The sequence below is a fragment of the Pleurodeles waltl genome, chromosome 9, assembly GCF_031143425.1.
Source record: "Pleurodeles waltl isolate 20211129_DDA chromosome 9, aPleWal1.hap1.20221129, whole genome shotgun sequence".
Lineage (NCBI taxonomy): Eukaryota > Metazoa > Chordata > Amphibia > Caudata > Salamandridae > Pleurodeles > Pleurodeles waltl.
Genome location: NC_090448.1, coordinates 335,226,861 through 335,246,775, shown reverse-complemented (window position 1 = coordinate 335,246,775; position 19,915 = coordinate 335,226,861). Strand labels below are relative to the sequence as shown.

Sequence of the window (19,915 nt, the reverse complement as noted above, 5' to 3'; positions counted from 1 at the left end):
AGAATGGTAACCAGGACTCATATGATTTGATTTTGAAACGCTTGCCCCATGATTAGTAATTCTACTTTAGAATAGTAAGGGTGTTTGTTTATCGTTGAAGCATTGTAGTCTTTAAATACAAAATAATTCACATCGACATCAAGTAAAGGTCAATTAACCATCACCTAAGGGAGAGGAATGTAAGGGTTTGAGTCCATAGACAGTTTTAAAAATATTTTTATTCTTCAGTTCCTAATGTTAAAACATCAACATTTGCAGATATAATATAATATGTAATAACTATAACTAAAAACAGGAAAATGCTTTTCTAAAACGAGTGACAGGACTAGGATGTTTACTGTTTCACCTTATTAAAGCACAGCATTTGTTTCTTGGTAATCCAATATGGTTTAGGGAGATAGTTTTCACTTCTGGGACACACTGTGTGACCAGATTCTGGTGCACATGTCAAACACAGTATAAAAGACAAATTTAAAATCATACCCTGCAATAGCATCAGACAGAATTCATAAAAACACAGAAATGTTTATAAAAGAACCAAAATAAATGTCTCTGTAAAACATTTTAGAAAGAAAATTAAAAGTTGTGGCTTATTTTAGGAATGTAAACAAAAATGCTTTCTATCTCTTACCTGTTTTGGAGAAGACTGTAACATGGGTTAAGTAAACATCTTGCAAAATATTAATGGCAAACACCTTGAGGTGAGTTTGTTTCAATGATATATTTTGCAATGCAGAAATACTTTCATAAGCCCAGTGAAGTAGCCTTCATACCAATCTTTCTATGCGTCTCACCTTAACAGAATTCATGGTCCTATAATTAACAGGTCTACCCATCTGAATAACATAAAAAACGTCTAAATATTTTAATTTGAGGCGAGTTAGTGTGATTCTAAAAAGATGATTGAGTGAGTAGTTTACGTATACCAATTCAATACTGAAATGAGAAACAACTAGGGATCTGAGTGTCCAAAGGCATAACAGTCAATGAATTGTTACAAATCAAAAGTAAAAACATGTTCAGAAAAAACATTAGAATGAAGTAGCAAGATAGGAATGTATTTCCTACTGATTAAAGGGCTGAAAAACTAAATTGTGGGCTTCACACAAGGGTGCACATGGATATGTGTTGGAGGTTACAGAGGTATACTAATTGTATGGTTTGTGTATTTATTTATTTGCAAGACAATAATTAACTATTGCTAGAATTTGAACAGGTTTGTTATCTTATCTGCATATAGACGTGGCCCTCTGATAATAAGAAGGTACATAATTGATTTCGTCAACCCATGTATATTCTGTTTCTGTGAATAATATTAGGTGGATAATAGGAACTATGGCCGATATTTATACTTTTTTAGCGCTGCATTTGTGTAATTTTTTTTATGCAAAAACGGTGCAAACTTACAAAATATAATTGTATTTTGTAAGTCTGCACCACTTTTGCGTCAAAAAACAGCGCAAATGAGGGGCTAAAAAAGTATAAATATGGGCCTATTATTACTGTAATAGTCATAGTAGAAGTAATTCCTATCAATTGGTTAAACGTTGGTGTTCTGAACATTAAGTATTTGTGTGATTGACTCTTGCAATAATGTTGGAACATTATAGTTTGGGTGGACTTAGAGAGGCTAACATTACATATGTGCCTAATAAATATTATGAATTTGTGGGGTGAACTCTTACAATGGAAATGGTAGTATGATTGTTTGGGAAAAGTAAATAGGTCTAAGATTACAAATTTACCATACGATTGATTGATGTTTCATTTCCAGTATTACAGCCTTGAGGAAGCTGTTCCCACTATGAAACATGTGTTGACTGACTGTAAACATACAAAAAAGATCCAATCATTGTAACTATGGTCCTCTTTGGGACAACAAAGATGACTTGTTGAAATGATTTATTATGAATTATTGATGGACATGAGATAAAATATATGTCTTGAGTTTCGGATGTCAATAAGAACAAAATTTCTGTACATCACTTATGTAATGTTCTATAATTTTGCAAGCTTAAAAACTATGGCATCTCTGATATGTATTTGACTGATATATAAATCATGCAAAGGTTGATCAGGTGTACACAAATGACAGCAGTGCAATGTGTTACCTGTGTTACTGTGTGATCCATGCTTCCCCCCATTTTGTGGCTGGAAATGGAAGTGTGGGATTGTCCCAGACATTTTTTGAATGAGACAGAACAAGCTGTATAGGGAATACAAAATACATAATTTGTTTATTCAGTCACTCTTTTGCAGCATCCACAGACCTCTCCATAATGCATACAGCTCACTGCCTTCTGGCCTGATACTTTAGTCTGAGCAACTAGTATCACAGTTGAAGGCAACAGTTACATAGGTGGACCAGGGATGTGGCATAAGGTGGGCATGTGAGGGTGGCAGTCCTCAAAGTTCTATAACATAGTTAAGATACATGTTCTAGCCCAGTCTGAAGAAGGGTTTCCAGCCAAGTTGTAAAGGAGGGAGATCAAGGCAATTACATAAGTTCATTGTTTATATTGCCAGTGCAGTGTATCAATAAATCTAAAATGTGTCTTTTATGAAAGTTAGGTTGCAGTACTTTGACTGTCCTTTGGACCTACAACAACAGGATCATCATGAAATAATAGGTTCCTGTATTAAGTGATGTTAACCACTCAAGCTAAATTAGAATACAACATTCTAGAAATCCTCCTAAAATTCCTTTTTCAATCACAGTCACCTGCAACTTGAAATTATATCACATTTGCATTTACAATTCTCTGTGGGTAATGGTTTCTGCAAAAAGGCTGTTTATTTGCTACTTACAAATAAAATATTTAATATTTCTTTTTTTCTTAGATCTCTATTTGTAACAGCCTGCTGTTGAAGATTAATGTAATAAGGATCATACTCATTGCTTCTGCGACTTCCCTCAATTTCTGCCTTGTGACGACACCAACAACTCCACCTATGTGGACTGCAGCAACAGAAATTTAAAAATGATTCCATCCATTAAGTCTCAGAATGTGACCACGCTGGACCTTAATAGTAACCACCTTGAACTTATAGCTAATTACTCTTTATCAGGGATCCCCAATCTCATTTCTCTCAATTTAAGTTGGAACTGTGCACCTGGCAAAGTGCGAGCTGAGGGTGAAACGTGCAAACTGACAATTGAGCACAACGCTTTCAATGGACTCTGTAATTTACAGAGTCTATCACTTGCAGGAAATAGCTTGACTGTAGTGCCATGGCTGCCTTCTAGCTTAAAACTGTTGGATTTGGAAATGAACAACATAGTTACATTGGGATTGCAGAATATATCTGGCATAGTTAATCTTAGAAAACTCTATCTTGGCATGAACTGCTACTATCGGAACCCATGTAACTCTTCATTTACTTTCTTGAAAGACATGTTCAAAGATGCAAAATCTTTGAGTATCTTATCATTGAGATTTAACAACCTTACAAGTGTTCCTCTTGGCCTTCCACCTACTCTGCTACATCTTGACCTTTCAGAAAACCAGATAGCTGAAATAAAGAATTCTGACTTTAACAGTCTTACCAAATTGGAACATCTGAATCTCCAGTGGAACTGCCAAAGATGTGACCATTCGTCTCAACCTTGCTTTCCGTGTGCTAACAACTCTGCCCTTCGGATCCACCCTGATGCATTCCATCACCTTAAAAACCTTAGGAAATTGAAACTTCGAGGGAACTCTCTGCGCAAAATCAATGATTCTTTGTTTGTGTCTTTAACCAGCCTAAGATCATTGGATGTATCTGACAACTTTCTGGCATATGATATTGTTAATGGGACATTTTTTTCCATGCTTAGTACAGTCACACAGCTGTGTATGAACTATAACTATGTGCCTGGGATGTTCTTTCCAAAACTGACTCTCTCCCCATCTTTTGCAGATATGCACTCGCTAAAATACCTTTTTCTTGATGGATACTTTTTTGGGCATTTGGATGAAAAGGGAATAGAACCTCTCCTGATGCTGTCAGATCTACAAATCATAACCTTCAGAACTAACTTCATTGATCAAGTGAACTTGACTCTGTTTGCTAAAGCCCCAAGTCTGAAGCTCATTGATTTGTCTCGAAATATTTTAACACTTGCCAACCTATGTGAGAGATCCCAAGGCTTCACAGAAAATGTGCCACCAAGTCTGTCCCAAGAAATGACTTTGTCTGAATACTATCCTCACTGGAGCTATTCAACAGGAGGGAGGGGCACCCTTCCTCACCATACTTACTATTTTGACTTCCCATCTTGTGAAAACTTCAACAGGACGCTTGACTTGTCCTTTAATAACATCAGAAGAATTGAACCAGAGTTCTTTTGAGGTCTGGACGATATCCAGTGCCTCAATCTTAGCTATAATTTCATCGACCAACGATTAAATGGGAGTCAATTTTTACACTTAAAATCATTAAAGCTTTTAGATCTTGCAAATAATAGATTTGACTTGTACCATAATAATTCTTTCTCTGAGATTCCACATTTGGAGATACTGTACCTCAATTATAACGAATTCCAATTCATGATAAAAGGATTGTGTCATAGTTTTGATTTCATTGAAAATCTGACTTCCCTCACATTTTTAAGTCTTTCTTATAATACAATCGGTCAAAGGATATCTAGTGAGCTAAGGAGTCATTCACTCAAGGTCTTAGTGTTCAGATATAACAGGTTGGACATGATGTGGGAAGGAGGGACATATACCTATCTGAATTTATTTACAAATCTTCATCAATTGGAAATCTTGGATATTTCTTATAATAAATTACAGACTGTGCCACATACAGTTATTGACAACCTCCCTAGAGGTTTGAAAAAGTTATACATCACCTTTAATGAAATTACTTTTTTCCACTGGAAAAGCATAAGCTCCCTTGTCAGCTTAACCATTCTAGATCTTAGTCAAAACTTACTGAATTTCTTGCCGAAAGAACCAGTTTACTTTGGAAGCAATTTTACATTTCTAAGTTTGGAATCCAATAAAATTCAAACCCTAAATCAAGCATTCTTCTCTAATTGCAGCACCTTGAAATATTTGATTGTTAAAAACAATAACATTAAGTTGATTAATGAAAACAGTCTTCCAGAAACACTCTTACAAAATTTACAATACCTTGATGTGAGTGGAAATCCATTACAGTGTACATGTGATGCCCACTGGTTTATTAGGTTTTCTAAATCAGCCAAACTCTTATTGAAGCATGCCTCTACTGGCTTGGTTTGTGATTTGCCTGAGTCAAAACACGGGCAGAGTTTGTTTTCCATAGACACTCAATCCTGCCAGGACATATATGGCAACCTGTTATTTGTTTCCACTGCTTCAATTGTAGCATTTTTCACGCTTTTTCCAATCCTAAAGAAACTGTTTTGGTGGGACATCTGGTACACCACCCAAATACTCAAGGCAGCATTTCGAAAAGAAAATACTTGTATCAAAAATGCATATAATAGTGAATATGATGCATTTATTGTGTTTGATACCCAAAAGTATGCTATTGTTGATTGGGTGTACAATGAACTTGTGTCACACCTGGAGAAAAAAGAAAGGAAACATTTTAAACTCTGTTTAGAAGAAAGGGACTGGGTTGCTGGTAAATCCAGATTAGAAAACCTCTGTGATGCTGTTTATAAGAGCAGGAGGACTGTCTTTGTTCTTGGTACTAATGGATTTGAATGTGGGCTCCTAAGACACGCCTTTTTTATGGCACAACAGAGGCTGCTCGATGAGAAGATGGATGTAGCTGTTCTTGTGTTGTTAGATAAAGAGGTGAAGATGTCTAAATATTTACTTTCTCGGAAAAGAGTGTGCAAGAAGTCGATCCTTCACTGGCCATGTAATCCACAAGGTCAGCCTTAATTTTGGCACTCCTTGCGTGTCCTGTTGACAGATGATAGCAAGCACTGGTATGACTCTAAATTAAGAAAAAGCATTGATGGCTAGACTGGATTTAAATATCATGAATTTTAGGTGTTTCTAGAAACATTTGAAAGCATCTGTTGCTTTTGTCCAAATATGCCTTTTGTTCTTCTTTTGGAATAATGAAGTAATTGCATTGGAATTTATGTATTTAGATTCTGATATGCCAGAAATTACAATTTCATTAGTTCCTTATCAGTGTATCAGGTCTTGAAGCGCACTGCTGTTGTATAGCTATTTTAGCCATGTTTTAGGCTCGTTATTTTAGCAAACTAGGCCTTCCGTCATGCACTTTAGCCCAGTTACATTTTATTAAGCATCATTTTATTTTTCTAGCATTAGCCACATTTGCGGTGTTTTTTTCTCTATCTAGATCTTCTTTCGTCTAGGAAACATCACTTTCTTAGCACTGCATTTATTACACTTTGTGCTTTCCTCAAGGCTGCAGTTAGGGTTGGTGGCAAAAGTGGTACGCTGTGTCTCCGACATTCACAGAAACATACATATCGTTACGTGGGGACCCTTTCGTGGAACATCTGTTGTTTTATTATGCTTTCTTAGGCTGTTGAATCCCTGGCCTATATGGGGATGGTATCTTTCTAGACAACAGACTTCCTTGCTCAGGTATAGGGGATGATGTCTTCCCAGGGGGGAAGCCTGAAGGGCGGATTAGGGATTATCACGCTGCGCTCTAACACAGCTTAGGTAGGCAATATATATATATATATCATTTCTAGTGACAGTATGGTGGGACTATTTTTGTGTTTCACTCTCCTTGTCACAATTTTGCTTCTCTTGTGTTTAATCATCCTAGTTATTACAATACATGCCATTTTATCTAAGATACAGGTACTTCAATAAACCTTATTGAACTATATTCTGCTTCTGTTTGTCTTTGCCTGTGTGAGACTAATGTAACTGAGAGAAAGGGATGAGAGCTAATCGACCACGATTTCCTTGAGGAGTCTTCTCTGTCATGCACCTGGTTGGCACAATCATCCCTGTTCTCAGTGGAGATGAGGCAATTCTGTTTAGCCAGAAAACCCGGATCAGGCCGCCAGGCATCACATTGTGTGGAACTGTACTTAGTACCCACAATTCAGGTGATTCTGATGCCCAAATCCAGTAGTCCCATTAGGAGAACAAGAACCTATGTGACATGGCACCACCAACGTTTGGTCAGGCACTAATATTCTAATCCTCCTAAGTATCTCTGTCTCACTATGTGCTAAAGGCACCTGTAATGATATCTGTATTTATCCACTGCTCCATCTTGACCACTGACTCCATTTTGTGCTTAACTTAGCTTCAATCACCGTTACATTGGTCATTCAGGTATTTTTCTGCGCACAACTTATGCAACATGTTTTTTGCTCATGTTTTCACTCTTAGTGCTCTTTCTTACCAAGGGAAGGTACATAATATGGGGAAGTAAAGAGCACAGATGATAAGATGTACCAGAGGAGAATGTTTATGGTACAGCAGGGAACAGTTCGGTTTTGGGATCGAACCTTGGGATGTGGCCAAATCTCTAACTTGCTCTTTCAACACGGACTGGTACAGCCAGCATTAGAACAACAACTCACAATATGGGAGGGGGGAGTTTCTAGAATTCTCCTACCTAGCTTGTTTAAGGTATTTAAGAGGGAAATTTGACGACTGGGGTTATAGATCAAACTCATTCCAGAAGAGGGATGTCTTTGCCTGGTTTACTCCCAGTGAGGGCAGTTCTCTCTTTCTGCAGTCATTTAGGTTTCCGGCTTGACGTTGGCAAAGAGATGATGTCTTTACTCTGGTCTATGGTGATGCATTTTGAATTCTTATTTTTTACTTTGCATTGTGAATGAATATATAATCACTGTATATGCAGATATATCATCCATGATTAAAGTAGTGTATTTTCATTGTTTGTTTCTATGATCATTATTATTCTCCTGCTGTGATTATTTTCGGAAGTGTATTCATGTTGCTGCATTTGACCTGCATGTTTCCTCTATTCGAACCTTAAAAAGTGCTCTAATAAATGTATTACTGAGACTAAGAACTCTGCTATGTTGGAATTCCTTTTATTTGTGTTTCCTTTCAGTCTGAAGTAGAAGCAAAACAGCACCTCTATACTACATATGAAGACCTCCATGGTATTGAGGATTTCCTGCTCAGCTAAGTAGGTAATACCTAACTAACACTGTAGGTTGTTCAAGCTTGAACCTTAAAAGGATCGATCCCCATTTGGTGTCTTTATCTCTGAACAATACCTTTACCATTACAATAGTGAACCCGCAACGGGTAGTAATTGAAGTAAACATGCAACCGCCCCTCACAGCACATTTATTGGCAAATGGTCTCACGGGCCAGGGGGGTGCAGTCACATTTGTTGCTGAGGCACATCCAGTCTACAGAACGGAAATATTTTATTCTTGGGTCCATTTTCCAGCAGTTGATGGGAACACTAACACATTTCATAACTACACACCTGCTAACATACCTGCACAATACAGAGCTTATGCATATTTAAAGATCTATCTATCTTATCGAGAACATAATAATAGGCTTGATGGCGCCCTACCACATACAATACTACACGTTAGGTCCTCTGAGCAATGATGGTCCTACCTAGCCTTTACTGGCCACATACACACTGCACCCTGATGCAGCAATCTTGGCAGTAGCTGAAGTTGGCTTCTTATATACAGAGCTCATGGCAATTTACAGACTGTTAGTACAGTTTGTAATGCAAACATTAAATACTAGCCCAGCACGTGCTGCCCCAGTGCAACAACATGAAGCTACGCCAGTCACTAACCCTGCGACTGTACATTCGATCATGGGTAAAGGGCCTGCCAAGCGGAAGGAAATTCCATTTTGTTACCTCAACAAATTAATGCGCTGGAAGCAGTTTCTCCCCATACGAGTCCTCAGGATAAACATAGAATACTCACTATGCGCTTGCCATTTGGGATGGTTGCCACAGTAGATAACTGCAACACTTGGGGCATGATATTTTCCACGCTCTATATTACCGCACACAGTACACCAACACTTGCCCTCTTCTGGAGGTGTTAAAACAAATTCAAGATGAATATGGGGCTGCCCTGGCCCTTGATTTGGGGGTGCAATTGATGGTCAATTTACCTACAGTGTCTTCAATAATATTGAGTAATCTCAAAGGGGAGGCAGATGCACTAGCAGTGTGTATGCGGTTCCGGGATGTTCCTGTACAGGATCAAGAATGTGAGCTGCCAAAAATTATCACTGAGACTTACTCTAGTATTGATCGAGATAGTCTGGGGGCCAGACCCATTAAACTACAATTACAGGGTAAAGCTAATAAATATTCTACCAAGGAAGCACCACTAGGATCTAAAAAACTCTGGGATAAAAAACAACAAACAATAAAAAAAGAAAGGGGAGAATCTCTGCTTACAGAGACCCCTCAAAACCGCTATACTCCTAGAAATAAAAAGGGTATAAGAACTCCTGACAGATATCAATATACTGATACACTCCAATCTCGTTCCTTTCAGGACTCACCGGAAAAATGCGGTGAGAGTGGTGGGCGTTCAGTGCAGCGAGCAGAGTACATGAAACCAAGAAAGGACTCACAATGCTCGGCTGACGTTTCTGTTAAGAAAGAAGAGAAACTTCCCCAACAAAAAGAACAATTCAAAAAGAAAAAGGTGGCAGCAGTTATAATACGACATGGCACTCAGGAAGAGGGCTATATTGAAGAACAGGAAGTGGGCACTAACACTTGTAGACAGTGCAGCAGAGGTCACAATAGTTCACCAGGATCTTCAAGAGCATCTGGAGGTGAAAGCAACTGATGACTTCTTACAAGCTGAGACTGCGGACATGCGTGTCTCCACACCTGACAGGGTGTATGAAGTAGCTATGCACTTAGAAGGAGACATTGAAAGCACAATCAACGCCATCTTTTGGGATCGCGTCGTGACCATTTATGATATTTTGCTGCCCGAGAAGGATTGGGCACCAGAATTTGTACGTAATCTCTCTTACGGGGTAGAAATTATTGAACAGTCTTTCTCGCCCCTTGTTCCCTGAAAGCTCGTAGAAATACATGCCATTGATTGAGCAGTGGCGCAAGCACCTGCGTTACACGACAACCACGTAGGGTGGGATAAAGACTCACCCTATCATGTAATACCCATTAAATACCAACCCCAACCTCAACCCCAATATCCAAGAAAGCATGAAGCTAAAGCACCAGTGAGTGAAATCCTCACACAGTTAGAGTACCAGGGCATAATTGAACCCTGTGTCTCACTAATGAACAATCCATTGTTCCCCGTAGCTAAACCAGACATACATTTAAACAGTCACACATGTACATTTGCTATACAAAATGTACACAGCACAGCATTTATGAACAATATAGTGTGCAAAAAATACAAAACAACCCTAGGTATTGCCAATGGGTTTTTCAGCCAAAATATGGCACCTGAAAGTAGGGACTTAACAAGTTTCAGACTTTAGGCTCTCAGAAAAAAAATTGCCAACTCCCACAGGGGGACAAGAACAGTCCATTACTGTTTTCAACTGGTGTTACATCTATTTTACACAGCCTTGAAAATGAGGCGTTGTCCTACATAGATGAGATCTACTTCATGGACGACGACCTCATGCAACATATAAGACGGGTAGCCCGCATTGTTGTGGGATTTGCTGAAATAGGCTACAAATTCAATTTAAAAAAACAAAAGTAGCCCTCCTTAGTGTCCTGTTCTTGGGATACGAATTGTCAGATGAAGGGAAGAGCACAATTACAACCTCCAAACACAATCAAAAAGTTCCAGTCAGTGTTGGGCTTTTTAAAGTTTAGCAGAACATAGATTCAAGATTATGCACAATGCATTAAATCTCTATACTACCTAATATGTCCTGACCTTTCTGGCAAATACTGGACAGTCGAACACACATACATTCTCAGAGCATTACAACAAGACATGCTTGCAACTAAATACTTACACACAAGGGACAATATAAAACACTTTGTTATCAGAGTCATTTTTGGTGCCATTGGTTTTACCTATGTAACGTTCAATGAGGGTGAGACCGTCCCGAGTGCATACAAATCACATTTGTACTCTACAGCAGAACAGTGCTTTGCTACCACTGAGAAAATTCTCATTGCTGTTCAGATGGCTGTCCTTAAAAAAAGACCTCTGGCCCAGGGGAAACCCATCTTTGTCGTATTCCCAATTACGGCCCTTCAAGCCATTACTAAAGCTAGAGTTCCCAGCGCTAAAGCACTAGATCCACGTTGGATTCAATGGGCAATATCTCTGATGGCCACTGATGTTGACTATGCTTTTGATTCAAAATTACAAACTCAAGAATTTTTGCAATACTAACTTGAATACCCAGTCCAGCAAACACTTTGCCTTTTGAACAATATCAGACAATTAAGTACACTGATGGTTTACCCCAACCAACTATAGACACAAAACATCAATACTCCGCTGTTTGCACAGTCGTGAGTGGCTACATGAAGGATAGTGAGTTCTATCCACAGCATACCTATACACAGACCTTAGGGGACTGCACTACACAATTGGCAGAGCTTAAGGCTCTGGTGATGGCACTGGAACACACGGATCCTGAACAGCTGACAGTGATTGTTTGTGATTCGTACTATTGTGTCCAGTCCTCCAGTGAATAACTGTATTACTGGCGCCAGAATGGGTTCACTGATTCAAAAGGTAACACCATTAATCACAGACTTCTGTTGGGGAAAGTAGCGGATCTGAAGGAAAAGCTACCTAATGTCCATGTTGTACATACACTAGGAAACAACGTGTTGGCATACGTGTTGCTGGCAATACTTTGGCTGAGAAAGCAGCCAAAGCAGCAGTAGCTATGGCTTCTAGAACTCGTTGTAGAACGAAATTGGATGATGAAACACTGGCTGCTGTGAAAGCTTCGGCTGACGGCACACCCTTTCCAAAGGCACATACTGCCAAATATTCCTATGCATATCATGCCTCACTACAGCCCTAGCAGTAATACCGGGGTGGGTAATCGTGCGATTCCCAACAAAGTTCAAAGACCAGAATTGATCAAAGCAGCACATGAGGGAGTTGCTTCTGCTGATGCTGGTGTGGCAGCTACAATATTATTGCTACAAGCATGTTACTGGTGGCCAGGTCTATACAAACAGATCAAGCAGTTTTTCCTTTGTTGTTTCAACACATAAAAGGGTCCACCATCAAATACTCACTGCAGACATCCCTCCTAATTTCAAACAAACCATTACAATGTGTGTACTTGGACCATTGTGGTCCCCTAACACCTGACAGTGCACACAAATACATTTTAGTCACTGTTGATTCATGCTCCAGATTTCTATGGGTTTAGCCACAATGCTCAGCTGACGCTCAAACTGTTATTAAAGATTTGCAAGTCTTTATCGGCACATATGCTGTTGCGGCTTTCCACTCGGACCAGGACCCTGCATTTGCCTCAAGGGCGTTCACGGACGCCAGGGCTTTGTTTGGGGTCCAACTGCATTATTCGTCTCCATTTCATCCTGAGTGAAATAGCATTGTAGAGCGAAGAAACCGGGAATTAAAGCAATTCTTAACAGCCTGAGTATTAGGCAAGGGTTGTAGTTGACTTACTCACCTGTATGGAGTCCAGAGATCACTTAATAATCTGCCCAGAAGGTCCCGGGGGGCATACCTCGTGCAAGTGCCTGTTCGGAACACAAATGTATATTCCAGATCTTGATGGTCCTGGCTCAGAGGCGGCAGATACACCTTTTGATATAAATTAATGTGTCACCGTCTTGCATGGCTTACAACAGTTCCGTGATGACAACGCATCTGCCAGTGCCGCCTCCTTTGGAATAAGGGATGTACCAATAACATCTACCGGCTGGATTCCAAAAGTTGGAAATCTAGTGTGTGAAAAGATTGCTGTGAAAAAGGAGTTCGGTTCTTCCTATCGTGCACCGGTTCCAGTCCTAGGAATACACGGTACCAGAACTGTTATTATACCACTGCTGCCTTGGTCTAAAGAAAATCGTTTTGTCTCCATCGACAATGTCAAGCTACACCATATGACCGATCCTGCACAGCAGACCTAGAGAACTCTAGGGCAGTACAAGAATCCCTCTCACTACAGACCAGGATGTTCTTCTACAGGTTTTAAGCAGCAACGCTGATACCTCTCCTAGCTTGAGGAGGGTGGAAAATGGTCTTTCATTAGTTCCACTAACTTCTTCTGTGACAGGTAACATCAACAACATTGAGCGATTCTACTCAAATTCCACACAAACAAATGGTGTAGTCTATCACGAACCACCGCGAAAAACTTCTGCCAGCTCTCCTCTTCCAAACACGGCTCCAGTTTTTGCACAAACTGCTTCTGGATATTTTGCCGACATCAATGACATTTTCACTGACTCATCTGCCTTTACAACAGAACTATCAAGAGCACGTACGCTGATAATTTGGCTCAAAATTAACTATTTTATTCTTCCATGGAACTATCTATGGCTCTTATTAACTGAACTTGCCTTCATCCTTTGAATTGGGTTTGTCATCGTTTTCTTTTTACTGATACATGGTCATTACCTTCCTGAATGCTCTGCAGTTGAACTGGTGAATGAGGTCCTAAAACCACATTTTTCCTCTCACAAAGTCCGTAGAGACTTGTCCCTAGTGAACATTTCCAGTATACCAATACCTGATTGGATTGTTTGGGATAAAGTTTTGTTTAATCTATATGGCCAGACGGAGGTCATCAAAATTCTGTATGCATTCAAACTTTCCATGAACAATGTAATAACACTCAGATTAGTTTCTGGTGATTGGGATGTAAAAACTGTTGATTCTAGGATGACTGATTTGCAGTACTATACTGTATTTGAAAGTGAGGATGTTTATCAATCTAACCAAAATTATGGAGATATGTTCTGATATAATTATTATGGACATCATTTTATTCACAGAACAAGTATCACAAAGACCATTTTCAATTATATGCAGATGTTGAAAAGTTTGCCTATTTCTCTGGGTACAGTGTAAAAAATGCTGAGTCATATTATTTTAAATTGTCAGTAATGGAAAGTCAACATATCTTATTGATTGATACAAAATTAATTTATTCTGATTCCTTTGTTTTCCGATTAGCTATTGAAGGCTATGACTATTGGTTGAAGTCAATTGACTTAAAAAGTGTGTGGGGAACTAAAAATTGGCAACTAAGGGGAAAGAAAGCTTTATTTAGAGCATGCCTGATACCTGTTCAAATGATATTTTAAAATGAAACCGTACAGAAGACAAATTGTTTAAGCTTAGCAAAGATTAAAGATTTGAATGCAACCAGTATTCCTGCCCCTGCAAAATGTGACAAATGGCAAAAATATATAAATGCATCTGAAGATCAGCTCGAAAAGTAGGTCCAGAATGGAACATTTAACACATCACTTTCACGTCCTTGTGGGTGGTTATTGTGACCAGTAGACACCAATGGGTGCCATACACGTTTTGTAAGCTCCACAGGAGTTTTAGAACAAATAGGCCGACTCTTGCTATGTGTCATCAGAACACTCTGGTATAGTGATAGCATATAGTGTAGGGATATTATGCCAGCAATGGTTAAAGAGTTCCTCACTTGATGCTGTTAAAGAACACATCAGTCTCCTGTCTAACAATAACTACTTACAGGACTTCCTGTTAGGCCCCAGAAGATAACGCAGAAAGCGCTTCTTATATGCAGTATATAATGAGATTTGGAAACTTTCCCAACAATAAGTGCTGCCCGGTTAAGGACAATAGATCAGGATAATTTACAAAAAGCATTAGCCATTGTAGATAATAGTATTAATACCTTGTCCGACCGGATATATACTTTAAACAACATTGTTTCTTCTGCTATAGACATAGCCCAGAGTGACATGTCAGCTTTACACCATGGACAGAGTCAGCTAAGGTCCATTATGCAGTTATGATGGACACTACGAACATTGAAAACAGGTCTTGTTCCCTAGCAACACATTCGCTCAAGGTACATATTTTCAATATTTAATTTAACGCAACAACAACAAATAATGGCTAAGAAGGAAGCGACTTATGTCATGTTTAACATCAAGAAATTTAAAAAGTTGCCTTTAACTGTGGCTGAAATACCATCTGCTGAATGATTTGTACACGGGGTTATTAATCTGCCTATTTCAACACTTCAATTCACATCCTGCTGGAAACACATTCCAGTAGGCAGATGTGGGAGATAGTTATATACACGAGGTGTGGGAGCTTCCCTTTTCATACAAATGTTTCAATCGCATGAAAGAGGTCTTTCTTAGCGGCAGTGAATGCAAGACTTTTGTGAGCCATTTGATGGTTTGTAAGCAGCAGTCCTTGCACGGGGCGTGTAATGTCTCGGCAGCGAACTTGGCTTGCTATCTGAAGGGAGTTCCAGTCCCCTTGATTAGACCTGCGTTCCAGGTGCGCTCAAATGGTAGCTATGTGCTCCTTAAAAGTGAAAGTTGTTGTGGAATGCAAGCCGGAATAGCTTATGTCGTTTCGGTCTCCCAAATTGTCACCTGTTGCAGGAATGTCCTTTTTCCCCCTACACAACACAGGGAAGTAGCAGATTTGGTCTCATATTGCTACTTCAGATTGGAATTTGGACTAGTTGAGCAGACTCAAAGCTTTATTCATTGAAAAACATGTGGCGTTTACATCTGCGCGCAAGGCCTATGTGCTTCAAGTTGCGAGGTCATCTACAGAGATTTAGTCCCTCTTAAGTACAAACTTTCCGAGACACTTTGGTGAACTCGTGAGACGGATATTTAACTCCTCCAGTAATACTCGAATTGCAAATTTTTTTAAGGCTGTTGGTTCTGGTTTCGTTCACACCTTTTCCTCTATATTTGGCTTACTACCTTCAGCCATGCATTAAATATGTTTGAGTGTTTTGGGGGGATTTCTGATTGCTGTGGCTTTAATAGGTGGCATTTTGCTGTTGCTTTTTTTTCTGCGTAATGGCTGTCCCTTCACAACAAGGAGGACTGAAAGCGCTTCCGCCAGTGCAACTGTGTTGTGAATATAGTATTTCGGAGCACCACTCCTAGAAGAACTGGAGTACAACTGGTCCCTGTCATTCAGACTGGTTTTGGATTGTGTGCAGCCCATGTTTTGATGCCTCTGGTGCCTTTTCGAATGTGCACTGGACATTTGCCTTTCTACCCGGCATTGACGCTGATCTGTGATGTTCTCGCTGAGGGCTCACTACCAGACATGCACTTTGAGGGTGCACTTGCTAGGGGAAGCTGCCTATGAGTTGCCCTTCATGGATAATGCAGCTCTTTTTTTTATACAAAAGTTTATTGGTTTTACAGAACGAGTTGAAAAGATAAATCATAAAGAAATAAACAACACAAGGCACCAATCGGCGCCTGGAGTCGGGCACCGCTTCAGTCCCAAACGAACCCCGTGAGTAATTGCTACGATCAAGATACCTTATTTAATATTCCGGACTCGTGCTGAGGGGGGTGGGAGGAAAGAAGAAGGCGAAAGAGAAAGAGAAATAGAGGAGGGGAAAGGAGGATAGGAGGGGAAGGGAGGGGGAGGGAGAAGAAGGGGATGGAGAGGACAACCCCATCCCGGAAGCGAGAGTCGGATGCACCATGAGGCCTCCCACCTCCCCCGTATCTTATAGTATTTATTTGGGCAACCCCTGGCTTCATACACAAGTTTTTCGTGCCGGGCACACCAGTCCACACCTCGTCTCATCTGGTCAATGCCGGAGCCTTTGTAGCCTTCCAATTCGCCATTATGGGGGTCATTCCTACCCTGGCGGTCCGAGACCGCCAGGGTAGGGGACCGCGATGCACCGCCAACAGGCTGGCGGTGCATCCATGGGCATTCTGACCGCGGCGGTACAGCTGCGGTCAGAAACGGAAAACCGGCGGTGTCCCACCGGTTTTCCGCTGCCCTATGGAATCCTCCATGGCGGCGCTGCAGGCAGCGCCGCCATGGGGATTCCGACCCCCTTACCGCCAGCCTGGTTCTGTCGGTTTTGACCGCCAGAACCTGGCTGGCGGTAACGGGTGTCTTGGGGCCCCTGGAGGCCCCTGCAGTGCCCCACAAAGATTTTCAGTGTCTGCTATGCAGACACTGAAAATTGCGACGGGTGCAACTGCACCCGTCGCACCCTTTCCACTCCACCGGCTCCATTCGGAGCCGGCATCCTCTTGGAAGGGGGTTTCCCACTGGGCGGGTGGGCGGCCTTCTGGCGGTCGCCCGCCCGCCCAGCGGGAAACTCAGAAGGACCGCCGCGGTCTTTCGACCGCGGTACGGTCTTTCGACCGCCGCCCGCCAAGATAGGAATCACCACCTATGTCTCTTTTAGCCACCAGGCATGCCATTCCCAAGAAGGTCCGATCAGCTCTCCTCAGTCCCGTCTCCCCCATGGCCCCCAACAAAAGTGGCACCGGAGCCATTTCAACCTCACCTCCCAGGATCCCCAAGATCTCCCTCAACACCGCCCTCCAGTAAGTTGCTATGGATGGACAGGATCATACCATATGAATGAAGTCGGCGTCCGGGCCCGAGCAGCGGGGACAGTCAGCCCGGGGCCGGAGGCCCACTCTGTGTAATCTAACAGGCGTGAGATAAGCTGTGTAGAGATAGAGGGACTGTAGTAGTCGGAATCAGGTCGCCATGGTTAGGGTCTGTGGGGCCATTAGCGCTTCCCTCCAATCCTCCTCCTCTATGTGGCCCACCCAGTCCTCCCATCTCCGGCGGGGACCATCAAGAGGTTGAGACGTACTGGCTATTAGAGAGCAGTATATCTGTGAGACCCCCCCTGCCCGGGCTCCCCATCAGCACCCTCGCCTCCATGGGACTGTATTCAGGTATAGTCTCACCCATCTGGACATGCACCAGTAGTGCATGGCGGAGTTGTAGGTATCTGTGAAATTTAGTTTTGTTCAGAGAGAAGAGTCGCTGAAGCTTCTCAAAGGATCGCATATGTGACTCTCCCCAGACGTCCCAGAGCAGGGAAATTCCTATGTTGTCCCAATTCCGAAATCCCTCCAATGCTGACGTCTCCGCCAGTAATCTTCCCCGCCATAGTGGGGTCTGTTGAGTGAGACGGTTCCACCAACCCGACTCCTTCTGGGCCTCATGCCACCCCATTAAGACCACCCTAGTTACCTCGGGCATTGCTCGGGGAATTGGACAGCCGTATAGTGTGTCGAGGATCTGAGGGAAGCCCATTGTTTGGAGCTCCAGCCGGTAAGCTGGGTCTGACCAACCTCCCCCCAACCAGTCATTAATCACCAGTAGGTGCATAGCAAGGTGATAGTAGTACATATTAGACATTCCCAGGCCTCCATCGTAGACGTCTCTCTGGCAGGTGGTGAGGGCCAGCCTTGGGCGGGCATTGCCCCAGAGAAAGTGAAGTGCCACTGTGTCCATCTCTTTGAACCATCTCCGAGGAATTGGGTATAGGAAGTTTGGTAGTAAATAAAGGAGCCTGGGGAGGATCATCATCTTGTAGAGTGCTATTCTACCAAGCAGGTTGAGGGGCAGGGCCCGCCAATGTTGGAGGTCATCTTTAATGTGCCGGGTGAGCGGGGCGACGTTGAGCGCCCATGCCAGTTCCGGTAATAAGGACACTTGCACGCCCAGATACTTAAAACTGTTGCGTCTAATCAGAATATTTTGCTGCCACTCAATGCATTCTCTAGAGGGATACAGGGAGACCAGCAGAGTTTCGTTGGGGTTCAGCCTCAAGCCTGAGGCCTCGGGAGTTGCAAAATTCGGGAACCACTCCTGGCGGGGTTAGAGAGATAAATGAGCACATCGTCAGCATAAAGGGCCACGCAGTCCTCTGGCCCGGCGGGCCATAACCATCCCTCAACCAAGGGGTCCTCTCTCAGCAGTTTCGCAAAGGGCTCTAATGCAACTGCGAAGAGCAATGGGGACAGCGGGCACCCCTGACGAGTGCCCCGGCAGATGGGGAACTGATCTGAGATCACCCCATTTACTAAGACTCGGGTGGTCGGATTAGAGTAAAGGAGCTTCACGAGGCCACGGACCTTGGGCCCAAATCCATTACTTTGCAGGACTCGTTCCAGGTAGGACCAATCCATGGTATCAAAGGCCTTCTCGAAGTCCAGCAAGAGGAGAGCTAAGGAGGACTGGGCCAAGTCCTCCCGGTGGGCCAATGCCACGTGCAGGTGCCTTATGCAGTGTCTTGTACTTCACGTGGGCATAAATCCGCACTGGTCAGGGTGTATCAGTGAGGGGAGCACCTGCTTCAGCCTGGTGGCAAGAATTGTAGAGAGCACTTTGATTTCAGTGTTTAAAAGAGAGATGGGACGGTTCCGAGCAGTGCCGCGACGGATGTTGTGTCTTCGGGATCACCACTATTGTAGCTTGGTCAATCCCAGAAGGGAAGCAACCAGCTTTTTGGGCTTCCTCGCACATACTTAGCAAGTGAGGGCCCAAGATATCCCTGCATCTATCACACAATTCTGCCGGGAACTCATCCGGGCGGGTGTTTTGCCTGATGCCAATTTGGCTATCGCCTCCTTGATCTCTTCGAGGCTTAAGGTCTCATCTAGGTTCTCCCTGGTCGCCTGTGAAATCCCGGGGAGGGTAATATCATCCAGGAGAGGGGACTCCCTCTCGGCTGTTGGCCGGGGGCGCTCCGTATAGAGACGGGCGTAGTAGGAGGCAAAGCACTTTGCAATATCACCCGGTGTCGTAATCAGAGTTCCTGACGCGTCAGTTATTTCAGCAATAATTCTATTTGCCAGCGGTCGAGTGGACAGCCAATGTAGGAGCTTCCCATGTTTATCACCCCAGCCATACACACAGGCTGCTGAAGCTCGCCAGAGATGCTTCACAGTTTCCAGCAATAAGTGTCTAATCTCTTCCCTAACCGTGATGAGTTGTCTCAGGGTGGAGGCCGAGGAGGAGGTTGCATGACGGCGCTCAAGCCGCAGCGCC

General features: G+C 42.4%; 2 protein-coding genes across 2 annotated transcripts in view; both read left to right on the top strand.

Annotated features, from left to right (window-relative positions):
- LOC138259265 (toll-like receptor 7) overlaps window positions 1-4,434 on the top strand; it is a 97,989-nt gene extending 93,555 nt beyond the window's left edge. Inside the window, exon 2 of the mRNA XM_069206877.1 lies at window positions 2,842-4,434. Within this exon, the coding sequence (XP_069062978.1) occupies window positions 2,982-4,334 (1,353 nt within the window). The 5' untranslated portion in view covers window positions 2,842-2,981 and the 3' untranslated portion in view covers window positions 4,335-4,434. The remainder of the gene's footprint in view (window positions 1-2,841) is intronic.
- On the top strand, window positions 4,434-5,867 carry LOC138259266 (toll-like receptor 7). The gene has a single exon (XM_069206878.1). It carries the CDS (start codon window positions 4,533-4,535, stop codon window positions 5,865-5,867), a length of 1,335 nt encoding a protein of 444 aa, XP_069062979.1. The 5' UTR covers window positions 4,434-4,532.
- Window positions 5,868-19,915: the final 14,048 nt, after the last annotated feature.